The 18,128-nt window shown below is 38.5% G+C and overlaps 1 protein-coding gene across 13 annotated transcripts in view; it reads left to right on the forward strand.

Annotated features, from left to right (window-relative positions):
* Positions 1–18,128, forward strand: part of CELF1 (CUGBP Elav-like family member 1) — a 63,662-nt gene that overhangs the window by 23,207 nt on the left and 22,327 nt on the right. For 7 of the 13 annotated variants that reach the window (XM_088166849.1, XM_088166841.1, XM_014881875.2 and 4 more), the window contains 7 exons: positions 10,115–10,302; positions 11,078–11,160; positions 11,568–11,616; positions 14,689–14,823; positions 15,017–15,096; positions 15,483–15,644; positions 16,967–17,048. In XM_088166849.1, coding sequence (XP_088022975.1) covers positions 10,125–10,302; positions 11,078–11,160; positions 11,568–11,616; positions 14,689–14,823; positions 15,017–15,096; positions 15,483–15,644; positions 16,967–17,048 — 769 coding nt within the window. In that variant the 5' untranslated portion in view covers positions 10,115–10,124. The remainder of the gene's footprint in view (positions 1–10,114; positions 10,303–11,077; positions 11,161–11,567; positions 11,617–14,688; positions 14,824–15,016; positions 15,097–15,482; positions 15,645–16,966; positions 17,049–18,128) is intronic. The other 6 variants (XM_088166846.1, XM_088166847.1, XM_088166844.1 and 3 more) reach the window with 3 other exon arrangements.

Here is an 18,128-nt window from a genome sequence, read left to right on the forward strand (position 1 = left end):
TCTGCTTTAAAAGCAATTGCCCTGGGATACATCAATGCTTTTTCCTAACATCAATTATTAATTGTAAAATATCTTGCAAAGAGGATTAAGCATGTGATGTTTACTTCTGGTCTGTGACTGAAAAAATTAATTTTTATAGGGAACCTGCATTAAGGCATATTGTTATCTCTTCTACAGGTACTGGTGCTCTAAGGAGTTGTCCTGCATTAATTGATTCAAATTCATTATTTGGTCTTTTAGCAGTTTGTTTGCTTATATGCTTCATGTCTGGTACCTTTAATACAGTGTCTTCTTAGCCAGACCTTTGCTGTCTTCTTTCATCACAGTAAGTTATTCTGTGTCCTCTGCCTTAGCTTTAAATTCACAACTACAATTTGCTTTCTCAACTCCCTCTGCATTCCTGTGGTCTGAAAAAGACAGGGAAATCTGCAAAACAAACAAAATGGATCAGGGAAAGACAGAAATGTAACGTAAATTTCAGATCAGAATTTTAATTGCAAAATTGAAGCTAGCAAAAGAAAATATATTGCAATATAAGGAAAAGAAAACAATGCAGGTACCACTTCTTATGTTTCTATGAAGATTAATGTAAGCATGTAATGTATTATTGGGGAATGGGTATATGAAGGAGATAATTAAACACCAAAAAGAAGAGTAAGTTTCTAGGAAACTGTCTTAATTTGAAGATTTTACTTATATATAGGCATATTTTATCATTATTTCACTGTGCTAATGTAGCAGTCTACTCTCCTAGTGCTGCACAAGTACTCTCCTTCAAAACAGGGTGAGAACATACTGTGTGCCTTTGGAAAAATCCACATATACTAACTGAAGTTTTCTGTCACTCTATACATAGAACTGTAGCAGACTGAGATACTTGGAATTCTTTGGAGGCTTTTTTATGGAAAAAAAATTAAATAGATGCAGATTCTGGAAAGAATAGTTGGATATACCTCAAGGTAATGCTGTGAAAGCTATCAGCTTTCAACAATAGGATAATGTGAAATTTTATGGTCAGAGATGGGTGTTTTAGATCCCTGTTAGGAAGTAGTCTCATGGCCAGGCTATTCTATTTTCCTCTCTTTGGTAATGCCTGTGCAAGCCTTTGTAGCATCATCAGTGAAGCAGCATACACAGCTGCAGTGGGTCAAGCACTGGGTTAGCAACCTCATGCTGCTGTGTTAGCTGACAGCTGTGCACTAAGAAACTAAAGCTCAGGGTAGCATCATGCAGCTGTTCTGTCCTAGAGAAGCAGATCATTGTCTGCAGAGCTGTGGGTTGCTCACATCACAGAATTCCAATACCCATGGCCCCATCAGGATATTCACAGCACAATCCTGCATCCCCTCTCGGGCAAGCAGATGAAGAAGCAATGTACAGAAGATGAGAGGAAAATTGAAGAAGTTTGTAGGCCACTACCTTAAACTTTGCAGATTTCATTCATGTGTTTATAAGAGGGTCCTAAGACTGGTAATTCATCTTCTGCCAAGTTCTCATTAGATGTGCTGTCAGTAGCAGTTACTGGCAGAGCAGGACCTAGTTGCAGCTTGGGGTGGGTTTTTTTTTTTGACATCTCAGATTTGAGCAGATGTTGTAACCTGTTTCCTGGTAGATAAGCTCTCATATTGCAGAGCTACTGTCTGCCATTTGGTGTAAGTTGTCCTTGGGAGTGAGCCACATATTGAGTATATCACAGATTGAATTTGTTCATCAGTTATGTGGTGAAAGCAATTGCAAAGCATTTTAAAAAGAAGGAAAAGTGTATATACTGGTTGCTGTATTTGCTTTCACATTTCCTGAAGTCCAGAAGTATGGGGTTTGGGGTTTCTGTTTGTTTGTTTGCTTTTTACATAGTACGACTTGTTTTGTCCTAACACAAATGCATAGGCAAAGTCCTGCTCTTTGGCATGTTCTAGGCCTATCATTGCTGTTCACAGAGGCTATAACCTCTAGTGTTTGTTATCACCAAACTGACTCAGTGGTCTCTCAGCCTCTGTTTTAAGCTCAGAACCTCACCTGTTGTGGTTTGTCTGGTAGCCTCTCATGGGTCTCTTCCAAGTACTTGTCTCTTCTTCCACTCATATAAATTTGTTGCATCTGCATTATCCTGCTAAGGAGTTCCAAAAATGTACTAACCTGTGTGTGAAATCCATCTTCTTTCTCAGAGGGAGAATGCTGTTGTATCAGTCGTTAGGATTTTGCTTTCTTAGCTGTCGTTTGAAAAGTTGGTTTGGAGATACAAACTGCCTAAAGTAGTAGCCACACGTGCCCTTTGGCAATTTGTGCAGTCACGTGCATTCACTTCACTGCTTGTTGTTTGAAGTAAAAAGCAAGAGGGACACCTAGACTGTTCAGACCAATTAATGTATGACAGTCAAAGCAGAACTGCAAGAGGGAGACTGCAAGAAAGATGGGAGATTGTTTGCGAGGGTATATAGTGATAGAACGAGCAAGAATGGATTCAAACTGGAGTAGGTTTAGATCAGATGTTAGGAAAAAATTCTTTACTGTTAGAGTGGTGTGGTACTCTAATAGGTTGCTAAGAGAATTTATGGATGTTCCATCCCTGGAGATGTTCAAGGACAGGTTGGAGGCTCTGGTATAGTGAAAGGTGTTCCAGTCCATGGTAAGGGGAGTTGGAAATAGCTGAGCTTTAAGGTCCATTCCAATCCAAGCACATCTATGCTTCTGTAATTGTACTATTCCTTCTTGAAAACACTTGAATCCACAATTCATATTCAAATTAATTTGTCAGAACAATAAATGTGTCAAGGCATTAAGTTCCTAATGATTTAGCATTAAGTGAAGGGGAAGTGAAAACAGAACATTCAGCTCTTGATCTTTTCCCATCAATGTGCAAGTAGCTCTGAACTGGCTGTTGGCTGTGGTCTACACCATAAATAAACAGGGAAAAATCACTGAAGGGTCTTGAGATATATAGGATTTAGTCCAAGACGATATGACATATCCATAGGAAGAGCTTTTTTTTTTTGGTAATGATTGACATATTTGTGTTAAAAGTCACCTCTCTAGTGTATGGGTTTATTGTATAGCAAACAGTATTCTGTTTTCTGTCCTCGAGGAAAACAGCACTTGCCTCCTGGTTTGTCTGTGTGATGTCTGGAAATTGAAGAACTAGGGGAAGTTGCTTTGGATTTTTGCACTGAGTTGGTACAAAGCTGGAAACAAAGTCTTCTCTTCTACCGCAGCCTTCAATCTTGGATTTCTCTCTGAAACATCATTTTCAAGCAATAGGTCTTTTGTGACCAGCTTATTTCAGAACCCCTTTATCAAACAGGCTTACAGAGGTACAGGACTTTATATACTGCTTTGCCACCTCATAGTTGTGATATCAGTGGCTACAGAGAAGCAGTTAATTCAAACATTGTCTTCCATATCTTATTTTCGTATGAAGATTTTGTGCTGCATTTATTGATTTAGAATGGTAAAAAGTCATGACTAAGGACATTGAGAACTGCCAGACTGGACATATTCTGGGTTTTGATTTCTTTCTGATAATGCCTAGTACTATGTGCATTAGATAAATGGGTCTAAAATCTTTATTGATTAGGCTATGTTTAAAGATGACAATACTTAGTTGTTCCTTCCTAATGTTTATTAGAAGGTGTAATTCTTACATGCAGTATTTTGAGACAGATAGCCCATGGGTTATCTGTTTAAAATAAAATAGTTGGAATTTTTATATATGTGCAGTAAATAAAAGTGGGAAAAAAATATTCCTGCATACATCCAGTTCTGTTCAAGCCTTGTCAAGCTTTGACAGGATTACAAAAGTCACCACCACTAAATATTTGTCTATGAATTTAGTAAGAAGTGTTCCCTCTTAACAGCTTCAGTTTGCCTTTGCTAGACTCCTGTTTTACTCCCATGTACATAGGAAACTCCAATTGCTTTGTAAATTGTGGGGAAGGAGATTCTGTGTGAAGTGAATGTTGCATAGCAGGAAGAACAGATAAGCACATGTATTTGAGGAGACCCATAAACAATTTGAGAGAAAAGTGTACCTGTATGTGTTTTTTGTCTATCTTTTTATAAGCTTCACTGTTTAGAATTAATTAGAATAACAAATTTGTTTACTTTGGTGCAAAGTTTCATCTCCTTTTTCAAGAAAAAGAATTCCCTAACTTTTCAAAATAAATTTTATATCATTTACTATCAAAGAAAGGTATGTTTAGCTGCTGTTTCATTTTTCTCTTTCTAAGAGTACTTAGGAAGAGAAAGCCTCATCCTATAAGCCAGAAGGCTGGGTGACTTGCTGTTTCATCTGCTGGCAGAGAGCTGGAAGTCCTGGGGATTCTTTAGTCAGATGAAAGGTCATAATTCATTCCTTTTGAGCTTTCGCAGAATTAATTGAAGTAGAAGCTACAGGACTCCATTCACAAGCCAGAGAAATAGATTAAAACTGTATTGATGTACCTGAAAAATTTTTCCCCAGAAATATTTTGACTAAGGTGATGGGGGAAAAAAGCTTATAGTAGGATCTATTTTTAGAATTAAATGTACTTACCTAATATATAAAAATTCATCTGTATATGGGTATTTTTTATCTGCTCTCACATAAATGTGTAAGAGGGAGCACTATGAAACTTTGGTATTTCCAAGGTAAAGGCAGATGTCTTCCCCTCCTATCCCTTTTCTCTACCTGGGAACTTCTACAAAAGTTGATATAAATAAAAATGCTTTTCAGTTAATTTAATCTGAATTGTAGGCAGCCCAAAAACTTCACTCATTTTGATGGTAAATTCAGTATTCTCAATGTGTCAGATTTGTGTACCCACAGTGCCTAACAGTCAAAGAATTGGCAGAGGAAGAAACTGCAGTTTTGGCAACTAGGTAAGGGGCTTTTTGTACCCAGTGAGGCATGGGGAGACAGTTTGGATTTCAACACAGGCAGAAAACATTCTGACCACATGCTTACACGATCAACAATGAAGCAACAAAATATTGACAAGCCACTACTGTATTTTGATGCATGTAACCTAGAGGTTATCAGTTTAAAAACAAAACTGCAATTCAGCAGCACTGTAAGAATTTGGATATGCACAGATAATACAAGGGGAAGTTTATTCTAGGACCTGTCTCCTTCAGAGTTTCACAGTGTCTGATTTCCCCATAGCCTACATCCTTTCCCATAGTTTGCTCTCACCATGCCACTAGTCCCTCAGTTTCAGATTTGTGTATGCTGTCTGAGTACAGAATGTATAAAATAGAAGATGGTATTATCTTCGGCTTTCAGAGTTAATTGCTCATTAGAACTAGGCTTTCTTAGGAAAGAAAATATGATACAGGATATTTGGTTTTGTGGTGAATTTTTGGGATTCTTTTGCCCTAGGATGTGATGTAATTCTGTAAACTTAAAAGCAGAAAGCTTTCAACATTTGTCCTCTGGAGTCTCTGAGGAGCACATATAATGCCACATTTTGCAGCATCATCTAGGGCTTCAGAAGTGTAAAAATTTTGATCTAATGTGTAGTATGTAGAAGTTTTTTAATGTTCATATTGTCAGATGAGCACCACATTTAAATGTGTAGCTACAGTCCATGGAGCTTGGAATTTCAGACATTGTTTCTATTATCCTTTGAATAGAAACAGTCAAAGAATGGATCTGGAAGCCGGCAGGAATTTGACATCTGAGCAAAAAAATAAAGTGTGTTTAGCTCCCTTATTTTTCTTTCTTTGTGAGAAATTGATAGGATGACTTTTGTTTTTTTCAAATTTTAAAGAATCACTTTTTCCTCATTTAATTCTTATTTCTGTGCAGTAGTGAAATGCCAGCTTTTTCTACTCTTTCTGATATTTTCACAAGCGAAGTCTTTGAGTCTTCATTTCACTAGCTTGAAGTCTTCAGCTAAATGACACTAAACCAAACCCATTTATACACTATTTTGTCACTGAATTTGCTATCATTACTTCAGAAGTATGGCACCCAGAGGCACTGAGTCTTGGCTAACATATCTTCAGGTATTTATTCACTATTCTAGTATTGACTCTTCCCTTCCAACAAATTGTGCCTATAACGTTGCAGTTTTGTCTAATGGAACAAGAAGATAGGGCTTCGATTTTGAGGAGCAGAGAAATGAGGGAAAGGGTGGGCATAGGATCAAATCATAATGATGTAGTGGTTTTCTTCAGTAAACTAATCAATCTCAGTAACATTTTCTAGACTTTGTGTTGCCAGCATTGTCTTTCATCGAACCTACCATGGCAGGTGGGGCATTTTACTGGCTGCTGGAAAAGCTAAAGATGAGTGAAAAACCAGAAGGAATGAGTTCTCGTCTTCCTGGATAGGGCCAGAATTTAGTGTTGGTCTATAGATTCATGTCATCTAGGAATCACACCCTATAATCTGTTGTTCTAATCATATAAATCTGAAAAGTTTTTCTCTGCAGTCTCATTTTAGACAAAAGCATGAAATGGACCCTAGGATCAGTTTAACATTTGAATATGATGGGCTTTACTCAACATGGCATTTTTCAAGTGGGAAGCCTGTAATATGTGTCTAAAGGTAGATTGAGCAATTTAATTTACTGAAAGCTGAAGAATTGACCTGTGCTCCCTAATACCTATTTGCATATTCTTAACAATGGTGCTTAGCAGATAGCTTACACCTTTTTCTTTAAAGAGAAAGCTTACTTGCATTTATCACATAGTAAGAGCATGCATGAAGTAGTTGCTGTTGAGTATCTGATGAATATCTGTGAGAAATTCATGTCCTCTCTTATTTTGCAGTTTATGCATATCTCTTTGTATTACAAGGCCTAGCTCCTTTTAATTAACCACACTACTGGCAAAAGATAAGAAATGTTCTCTTTTTACATTTTTTTTCAGAGGTTGGAAACGTTATTTATGAAAAAAACGATTGACATACTGTAACTGTGCAAGTTTAAATAGAGCAGTGTATACTGGCCAGTCAGAATATTGCAGTCATTGACAGAGGAGAAAGACGTGATCACAGCTGCTCCAGCATGCAGTCCTTGATGCTCTGAGAGGTTATTTTGTGGTTATATCGACCATATAACCACATGTTAGACTCCAATTAACCATTCCTCCTGGAGTGCTCCAATATACCCAGCTGCCTCTGCAGCACTCACTCCCCACAGTCAAATATTTCTGCATTTCACAGTGTACCCACTTTTATCCAGATTTAACTAGAAGCCTGGATTGTGTATATAAATGCATCTCACAGTTCCTTGATCAACGTGCTATGTCTGTTTTAATGATGAAGCAGCTGAGGTGTTCTGATCAGTGTTCTTAAAGATTATAAAATGGTTTTCAGTAAATCACTGGGGTTTTTTCCCTTTCTTGGTCATTTATAGACTCTGTATATCTGGATTTTTAGACAAAGTATTGTTTCCAGAACAGTCTGTGTTTTGCTTCTATAAAAGGAATTGGTTTTGATGATTTTTGAATTACCAGATCTTCCTAGCTTTGATTTTTTTGGCAGGTCTGGAGAAAAATTGTAGTTGGCATAGAAGTTGAGAGTGTCAATAGTAAAGCACAAGGTGAAGAGAGTGAAATCAGCTATTAAAAATATTTATGGATGAAGGAATCTCTTGACTTCACACCTTAGTATTGCAGATTTGGAAAGTGCTTGTCTGAACTTCAAGGTCTTGGTCTGCCATTTTGGGAGACAAGGAGTTAGTTGGGGGTGGAAAGACTGGAGCTTGTATTCCTTCTGCTCTGTTACCCATTGCTATCTTCATGGATCTGACACTCTGTTTATCTGACAGTGCACTCAGTACTGCTTCGCCAGGGAAAATTGCACAAAACAAGCCTAGTGCATCAGCATTTTCATTGTGTATTAAGCTGAGCCTCCCTTCACATGGTCACATCCCCTTTTTAATCTGGGATTCCATGTCCCTTTCCCAGTCCAGCCTGTTTCTGTGGTGTCTATTGCTGGTCTCCCTGAATTTCTGTTTCTGTGGTTTGAGTGTTTTTTGTGTGGCTGAGAGTTAAGACCTGCAGGACTTTTGGAAGTGGTGTTGTTTAGGGGTTAGTACATTGATTTAGTGTTAGGAGTTTGTCACAGACTGAGGTGATGGCCGCGTTCAAGTTGGATTTTCTCCCAGAGATGATGGTGGACCATTGCTCCTTGAATGCAAGCCCTGTGTGAGTATTTTCTCTTCATGTCTAAGTTATAGCTAAAATGATAATTGGAATTGCTGTCTCAAGCCCCTGCTGTCTGTTGGAACAGGGGGACAGGAAGGAGAGATAGGAGAGCTTGCAGTTTGTTTTCTTGAAGAAATCCTAATGGTCGTGGAAGATTGATGTTGGTTTCTAGATGGGGGGAAAATGGTCTGATAACTGTGGCAATAAGGACTAAGGAGGAATAAAGTTGCTTGATTATATTGTTTATAGTATGCTGCAGGTGCTGATATTATAAAATGGGTTACTGAAATCACTTGTGGGAAGAACTGTTTCTGTTCTTCCCTATTAATGACTCCAGACTAAACCTTTTAATTAGGAATATACTATTCAGTGAATACTGTTGAGGTCATGTTAAGAGCTGCCCAGTTAACAGGACCCATGTTGTGCTCTTGAAGCTACCCATGGAAGGCAGGGTGGAAAATTGTAATTGGAGAGGCTGAACAGTTTATAATTGTTCTTAACTGAAATGAAAAGAGGTCGTTTACATCTTTGTAAAAGATGTTGTTTCTGCTGGCTTTTGGGGAAATGCTGACCCTTTCTGAGTGGAAAGGTGGAGAGGAGGAAAGGATTTATGATGATTCCATTCCCTTCCCTTCTAGTAAGAAGCTTTATTGTTTTTGAGGTCTGTTCATACAGGTGTAAAATTATGAGCTTTCCCTGACATAAGTTTTTCCTTAGGCTCTTAACCGCAGTGTATTGATGGGAAAAAGTACTAAACAGTACCGGGCTTGGATTTTTTTTTTTTTTTAATTCTTTTCTGGGGGGGTGGGGAATACGATTTCAGATGGATAGTGAGAGGAATACTGTTTACTAACATGTGCAGTTAATAAGCCACTCAAACTATCTTCAAAGGAACAAAGCAGAGATGAAGAGAACTGACTACTCTGGAAGAAGACCACCTGTATTCTTCAATAAAGAGTTTGAGGGTGGGGGGAATAATTGTGTAGTTGCTGTTCCACTCCCCATGTCCTTTCTAGACTATGCAGAGATGGGTCAGCAATTTTAACCAACTAATCACTATAGCTACAATAGGATGTCGTTGCAGTCAGACTCCTGCAGGGAGGGGTGCTCTGGTGTAGCAGGCTGGGAGTACTGATAACAAACATCACACTGCCCCTAACAAATAATGAGGAGTGATACAGTGAGCAGTGTAGGACTTGTCACCTGGCTGGGTGGAGCATAACACAACTTCTGTTAATAGAGTGCAAACTGCTCTTAAGGCTAGACAGAATGCCTTGAAACCTATTGAGGATTCCCATATTCAAAACTTTGCTGTAGTCTAAGTGACTTTTTTTCTGTGTTAGAATCTTGACATTATTGAACCCGATTCAGTCTGACTAACTGGATTGTCCGATCCCAGCCTTTTCATGTACAATCTAAGCCTGGCTTTTTGCCGATTATTGTTGAAAGCTCCTTAGTTTCACAAAGAAGTATTGCCTTGTAAACGTTTTAAGAAACTTACCATTGGATCAGTTGATTCTGTTTCTCTGTTTTAAGATGGCCCTTTACCTTGGGAAACAGTTACAATTAGTCTCATTTAAAAAGGTTGTAATAACATTCTCTCATTTTCACTGATTACTGATAACTTTGGTAGTTTGTAGATAGATGGAGCTTATGTTCCTTACAGTTCTGGTTTCTTCTGTAAAATTTTACATGGTTGCACTTGTGATATTTTTCAGTTATCTCAGCAGATTTATATCCTGAATCCCAGATGTTGACTTCATTATGGGAACAGAACTTTAAACAGCTGTGCAAGACTGTGTTTGGTTTCCAAGCACACAACTTGCCAATGGATGTGAATGAGTTTCTCTTTACATGTATATTTTCATCATACACATTTCTATATGTATAGAAAATTATTTTTTCTTTAATTTTGCTTTGAGCGTGCTTTTGTCTAGAATCTGTAGGGAGATATAAACCAGAAATTGTCTCTTGTTTTTCGTAGTTCAAAGAAAATGAATGGCACACTGGATCACCCAGACCAACCTGATTTAGATGCTATCAAAATGTTTGTGGGTCAAGTCCCACGGAGCTGGTGTGAGAAGGATCTAAGAGAACTTTTTGAACAGTATGGTGCTGTCTATGAAATCAATGTCTTGCGGGACAGGAGCCAAAACCCTCCTCAAAGCAAAGGTGAGAACTTCTGTAACTCTCTTGTGAAACTTGGAGTTTCAGCCACTTTCACATATTGCACTCTTAGCTGTGTGCTTATTCAAACAGCCCCGTAGGAACTCTGTGACCAGTGTGCATGCAAGCCCAGACTTCATGAAGTCTTTAAGTATGTTTGCCTAATTACACTTGAGCTGTGATCCAGTCATTAGCTGAGCTCAGAAAAATCATAGTTTATTTTAGAGCTCAGCAATAATGGAGATGCTTGAGGAATATGGATTATAATTTCAAAGCAGAATATCCAATAATACTTTGTTGGTCCAGAACATCACTGTGATGCTGTGATATGACCAAAATGTTGCTGGATGGAACACAGTTTCAGATAAATATGAAATTGGGGTTTTAATTGTTCGTGTTAATTTAATATTTGTAAACATTAAATCTTTACTAAATTTGGTGCCTGGATTTGCACTTCAGTTATATGCAATATTTCCTGTGAAGCTTGGTAGGGTTTTGGTACTAGGAAATAATTGAGTTTGAAAATGAATTAGCCAACAGATGTATCTGTTTTAATGGTCTAGTAGTGGTGCTGGGTCAGTTCTAAACGTATTCAATTTTATTACACTTGGAAATCTTTTATAAACTGTCACAAACAGTAGCACCTACTTGTTTCAGTGCCTAACCTCTTCTACTTATCATACATTTTGCCTTGGAATGATTGAAGTGGGACTTATAATTTCTGTACAGCACTCTTAAGATTGAGTGTTCTTGCCTGGCTAACATTTTGTTTCAATTGCAGGGTGCTGTTTTGTTACATTTTATACCCGTAAAGCTGCACTAGAAGCACAGAATGCTCTTCACAACATGAAGATCCTCCCAGGGGTAAGAGCAGAGAGTCCTGCTTTCTTCACAACTCTGTCTTGTTTCTCTGAGCTCCAGCACCACTGAAGCATAAACACATTATGTTGCCCTAAAATAATGTTGTAAAAGACTATTCGAAAGATCAGTATTATGAGATCTATATAATAACAGATCTTAGGGGAATTTTGGAATATTTAAAAGAATGATAAGGCAGTGAAATGGGTAGACATGGCTTTTATAATACTCTGAGGAGGAGTGATGGCATATAATTAGGAAAGCCTTTCTTCTTGGAATTTCTGTGGTGTTATATATGCACCTCTCTAGAGCAATTTGGGCTATAATTTCTTTCTTTCACAATTCTTATAGGATATATTTCATATAGTATGAAGTGAATGTATCTGGGATTAAATAATCTTTTTACATTTTAGATGCACCATCCTATCCAGATGAAACCAGCTGACAGTGAAAAGAGTAATGGTAAGCTTTCCTAAAGTCCCAGTTTGGTGTCATCATTTGTGCTAGTCAGGAAACTTGAGGATTTCCCTTTTGCATAATAGCTTTTGATGAAGTCTTGAATTGGAGGCCTGTTTTTTTAAAAGAAAAAAAGGTGAAAACAGAAGGGTGTGTTTTCAACAATAGGTAGTGTGAGTGATGTCTCTCAAATTCCATGACTCAGAGTATCTCCCCTGCTGCTGCTTGTGGTAGAACCATATTGTCAGTTAGGGAAACATCCAGTGAGTTCTTCTTTGTACTAAGGTGGCTTAAATCTTTGTTGGGGACATGGACAGTGGGATTGAGTGCATCCTCAGCAAGCTTATGGATGATGTCAAGCTGAGGGCTGTGGTTGATACCCTAGAGGGAGAGAAAGCTGTCCAGAGGAGCCTTGATGGGCTGGAGAGGTGGGCCTGTGCCAACCTCATGAAGTTCAGCAAGGCCAAGTCCTGCAAACATGGATACAGGCTGAGTGATGAGTGGATTGAGAGCAGCCCAGAAAGCCACTCATGTCCTGGGCTGCTACTAAAGGAGGGAGTAACAGGCTGAGGGAGTGGTGCTCCCTCTCTGCTGTCATGAGACCCCATCTGATGTACTGCATCCAGCTCTGGAACCCCTAACATAAGACATGGACTTGCTCAGGCATGTTCAAGCTAATCAGAGGGATGGACACCTCCTCTGTGAGGACAGGCTGAGAGAGTTGGGATTGTTCTACCTGGTGAAGTGAAGGCTGCAGGGAGACCTTCTAGCAGCCTTCCAGTACATGAAGGGGGCCTACAAGGAAGATGTGGAGGGATTGTTTATCTAGGAGTACAGTGTTAGCACAAGGGATAACAGTATTAAACTGAAAGAGATTTGGATTAGATTTTATGAAGAAATTATTTACTGTGAGCGTGGTGAGACACTGGAACACATTACCCAAAGGAGCTGTGGGTGCCCAATCCTTGGAAGTGTTCAACACCTGTCTGGATGGGGCTTTAAGCAACCTGGTCTAGTCAAAGGAAGGACCTAGGTGATCTTTAAGGTCTTTTCCAAACCAAACTATTCTATGATTTTATGAAATCTAGAAATGCTTTTTCAAGTGTTTGTCCAATGTGAAGCAAGACCTGTTGCTGCTAGGCTGGGAGTCGAAAATGCTTCTTGTAGCATACAAGAGAGGTTGAGAATTATGAGCAGTTCAGTAGAGAAGAAAAACTGAATATTTCTGCACATTGGCCATTTCAGATGGATTAAGAACTGAGCACCTACCACTGGGTAAATAATCATTTATCCATGCATTTCCTTGTGAGTTTATGTACATACATACATGCATGTTCAAATATGTATGTATCTGTATTGCTGCAACCTAAGCAAAGATAATGTTTAGCATCTTGTAGCTTCAGCCTTTCTAGGCTTGGCTGAATTTTATTTTCTTCATTTGCAGTAGCTTGTGTTGCATCATGGAGAAGATAGTCCTAGTTTGAGAAAGCTTACCTCTTAATATAATTGAAAACAGAAGATGAAATGTATGGGTAACATACAGTAGGAGTAATTCCACCTGCAGATTCCTCGATGGATATACAGGACATGTTCCTGTGTAAATATATCTAGAAAGGAGTCATTCTTTTGAAGTATTTTTGGGAGGAGAACAGAATTGGTTCTCTAAACTAAAAATGATCTTGCATTACATACCAAGGCACATACAAATATCCTGGGAAAATAATGGAAAGTGAAAAAAGTATTCAGTGGAATTTTAGGACGGTAATTCTAAGGCTATTATGTAATTCTGAGTGTTAATAAAAAGTGAAGGTGACACAAAAAATAAGAAAGCATTAGTTATGAAAGTATTTGAGGTTGCCACCCAAACAAGAGATTCTGGATTAGTTGAACTAAAATGTACTGCTGAAAGGATCTGAAAGCAGCTTTCTGCTCTAAGACCTGAAAATGAATTGGATACAATATTAAGATTTAACAACCAGTTAAAGTTACGTCTGCTGGAATAGTTTGGAGTCTTTCTTTCCACCATCTTAGAAAATTCAATACATAAGTTGATTTCCCCTCACTGTAGCACTGAATAGGAGAAGACTTTATTGAAGATTCAAAATGTGCTAAAGCCTTCATTATACTATATTTTATATAGTGATGAATGTTGTGTACTTAAACTGTTTGATATTTTCAAGTGATATTCTGAATAATTCACTTCATCCTTTAAAAGAAAGTGTTTCAGAGATGATTAGCATCCTTAAGTAAGTAAATCGAGAGTATAAAATTCTGCTCTGAATTAAAATTTACCCTACTCACTCAAGTGACCTTTAGCTGACATTAGTAACAGCTAACTGAAAAGTTAGGAGAAATGTCTTTCTGAACCATTTATTTTAAAACAGTCTGCACACTGAAAGGTATTCTTCAACTCTAATATATCTAATAGCATCAGTATTTAGAGCCAAGACACAGTACTACACAGTCCATGGTTTGGTTTGAGGTGTTATTTTTGTGCTTTTGTTGCAGATCAGAACGGGCATATCACTAACAGAAATAAAAGTGTTCTGTTTTAGCAACTGCTGTTGCTTCCACTGTTGAGAGAGGAGCATGAGGAAGTGGGCGTATCTAAATGTAGGTGATTGGCAGGAGGCTAAAAAGAAACTTTCTGAGTTCACTTGCTTGTTTATATGCAGTTAGGTATATGTTGGTAGTCTAAAGATAGAATAAGCAGAGGAAAGACAATGAAAATAGTCCAGTAAACAACATTCAAGCCTTCTCTCACATAGAACTGAAGAGATACAGGGAAATGCCGAATCTGACATACCTGTTTCCTTTTTTTACATTCCTGTTGTTCACAGGACTTCACAAGCTAAAAATCAGTCAGAAATCATAAACATAAAATCATAAAACAGACATCTGTCAGGTTCGTTGAAATACCTCACATGCATCCTCTTAAAGACACAGTCCATTACTGGGAATCTGGATTTGATAAGCCCATATCTAAATACAAGGGAAATAACTGCATTTAATGGAGAAGACCTAAGATCTAGTAAGCACATATTTGCTGGTGATACTCTTTGTTTTTCGATTCCTTAGCAGTAGAAGATAGGAAGTTGTTTATTGGAATGATCTCCAAGAAGTGCAATGAAAATGATATTCGAGTGATGTTCTCCCCCTTTGGGCAGATTGAAGAATGCAGGATATTACGGGGCCCGGATGGCCTGAGCCGAGGTGAGCAAAGCAAGAAGCTTCTCTGGCAGTTTCAGGATGCTGGATGCTGCCTTTTGCAACTCAGCCTGGCATCTGAGCTTTTTCTGTGATTCCCACCTACACCCTCTCCCTGCCCTTGCATTTTCGTTCCTTTATTCATCCCAATAATTGTGGAGGTAGTGAATAACTTGATTCCTTTTTGTTCTTTCCCCAGGTTGTGCATTTGTGACTTTTACAACAAGAGCCATGGCACAAACAGCAATCAAAGCAATGCACCAAGCACAAACCATGGAGGTAAAACAAGTTAGTGGGTGTCAGGAGCAGATGTAATTTGTCAGGCAGTCACTGTGGGGTTTCGGGGACTAAAGAGCAGAGAAAAGGACGAGTGCAGTTGGTGTTTCTTCACAAAAACTGCTCCTGGACCTTTGTGTTTGTTTTGCTCTATTTTTAGAGTTTTACATAGAAACTTCATCTGCAGAGAAAATGTCACAATACAAAATAGAACTAAACGCAAATAAGATTTTGAGCCTTTTGATGAAATGTGCTGTTTGAATATATATATATGTCTGTATATGTGCTTAGAGAAGGAGGGGAATGCTTCCAGTGACTGGGTCTTAATTCAGTATTTTTGTGATTGCTGGGGATAGCAAGTATGTAATTGTTTGAATTGCTGTTTGCAGGGTTGCTCTTCTCCCATTGTTGTAAAATTTGCAGACACGCAGAAGGACAAAGAGCAGAAACGAATTGCTCAGCAACTTCAGCAACAAATGCAACAGATCAGTGCTGCCTCAATATGGGGAAACCTGGCTGGTCTCAACACACTTGGACCCCAGTACTTAGCAGTGAGTTTCTGATTTGGGTTTTCATCTCTTCAGTGATTGGAGTGTGTGACTGTCTTGCAGTGTTTAATATATTCATTTTTAGAAGGCTCCTGGTAGTTAGGAGCTGGGTTCTTAATCCCCGTTTTGTAGATGAGAAAGCTGAAATTGTGTTACGTGCTCTCACCTAGTTGGGATACTTTTATGGGAGGATTTCAGCCCCAGTCACAGTAGCCCTAATGGTTGAAACCTTGAGTTTTTCTCCTGCATTCTGTAGAATGTGCCTTTTCTTTATACAGTACTGCCTCAAAGTTTACCATACAAATGCCTTTTTCTTGTCTATCTGATGACAAGATTTCTTTATTATTTTCCTTTATTTCTGTCATCCTCTTCCAGTGAAACCTGGAACAGTACTTGGTGCTGTCCAAATAGAAAAGATGATCAGATTGGAAGCAGAGTAAATAAAACTCAAACAACAACCAACTGAATAAAAGCAAACCCTACAGAAAACAGAGAGAAGCTACTCTCTTTAGCAAAAATTACGTAGCAGAGGATAGACTGCAGTTTCATTTCACTTGATTTTGCTGGGTCCCTAAAGGATGAACTTTTCAAAAACTGATGTGCTGTGACTCATAAGGGTTGCTAGAGTAGTTCTGACAACTGTATTCATGCAATATAAAGTCTGAGGAACAGAAAAGGAAAATTTAATCTCATTCTTGGTACGGTGTATAGTTGGAATGGGGCAATCCTTTTACTACTTTTTTAGTTTTGGTAGGTTATAATTGTTTTAATAACTACTTAATGGAAGAAGGAATTGGAAATCTCTGAAAACCTAAGCTGAAGCTTGAAATGTCTCTTATGTCTACTGTGCATAAGGAAAGTAGAGGAGATTCCCTCTTGTAGTGGCTCTTTGGTTTTGTTATGGCATTGCCATTTGTCCCATGCTGGCAGTGGCAGGTGTAAAGTCTTTTTTGAGGTAGCATATCCTTAGGGGTGGCAATCCTGCCTTAGGTGCTTTGAATAGGAATTCTCTCTCACTTCTGATTCTGCTGGTTTTGTCTTGGTGTGTTGGCTATAATTTGCCCTCAGCACTGCTGATGTTGAGTGAGGAAAGCATTGTGCTGTTGCTTTGGCTGCAGTGTGCTGCATGGGCTACAGGGAGCTTCACTGGTGGTGCTCTGGCTGTGTTGTTTGGGGAATTCTCTTTATGCTTTGCTCTGATGTGGTGCATGGGCTGCAGGAATTCATTTGTGACGGCGCTCTGGCTGTGGTGTGATGCAGTTTCTCCCAGAAGCAGAGCCAGCCCTCACTCTCACTCTTGTTTTGTTTTTTGGTGTAATGTCTAGCTTTATTTGCAGCTCCTTCAGCAGACAGCAGCTGCTTCATCTGGGAACCTGAACACACTGAGCAGCCTCCACCCAATGGGAGGTGAGTTTTCTTCCACCAGAAGACAAATTCAGTGCCAAACAAAAGAGAACAAAGTAGCCAAAAGGCTGTAGGCATTTTATTCTCATTTGAAATAAGTAGTCCTGAGTTTGCCTACTCCTTTGAAATGACAGGACTGCTACAAGTGTGGATGTTCCTTCTTAATCTTAGTTAACTATTGTTACCAAGGTAAGTGGTGGTATCTTCCCAACCTCTGGCATTTAAAATTATCTTCCCTTATGGGTAGTAAAAAGAATGCTCTCTTTATTTGTTTTCATCCAAATAGGTGCATATGTGAAGAAGTGTGTTGTGAAATAGGCACTCACTAATGCACATGTTTTCAGTGATTCTGGATTTTTAGTTTTCCTATTTTCAGTGCATTTAACAACAAAGCATTTAAGATGGAAATACACTGTTGTTAGGAATGCAAGCTAGTGCTTCGTTCAGATTCTTTTATTCATTAATTTGAATTACAGTTAATTATGCCATTATTATTAGGGAAAATCAGCTTCATAGATATGAGCTAAATTCCTTGCTGTGGACTGCTAGTCAGAATATTCACTGAGTATAGCAGTCCTGGGGCTCTAAATTGCTTGTCCCTTTTGTCTTCACACAGTTGGGAATAATAAAACACATGTTAGTAACTCCATTCACCACATTCTCTAAATTCTTCTGCTGGCAGAAAAATCTATAGTTTTGATTTTATTACTGAAGACTTAACTTTTCAAATTGCCTGCTGGAGTTTAATGGTAGTTGCTGATATCATGTGCCCTTTCTGTGCAGAAGTTCCTCCAAAAGTGTCTTTGTAGATCTGACTTGTGTTGGGTGGTGCACCCATTAGTGACAATTAAAAGCATTTGCAAAGTGTTATATTTTCATTTGTAAGAATTTTGATTTATACTAGAGGTTGATTCTAAATTAATCTTCCTACGTTGACTTCTTTCATGCTAGATTCTTAAGAGCTCTTAGATCTAAGACTCTTGCAAAAAGCAATTATTTTTAAAAAACCGTTTCACTAATATCCTGTGTGAGGATGATCTGTAATGGATTTTGTTATGCACATGATCTTGCCTTTTCCCCTCC

This window comes from Sturnus vulgaris, chromosome 6 (genome assembly GCF_052056855.1).
Source record: "Sturnus vulgaris isolate bStuVul1 chromosome 6, bStuVul1.hap1, whole genome shotgun sequence".
NCBI classification, from domain to species: Eukaryota; Metazoa; Chordata; class Aves; order Passeriformes; family Sturnidae; genus Sturnus; species Sturnus vulgaris.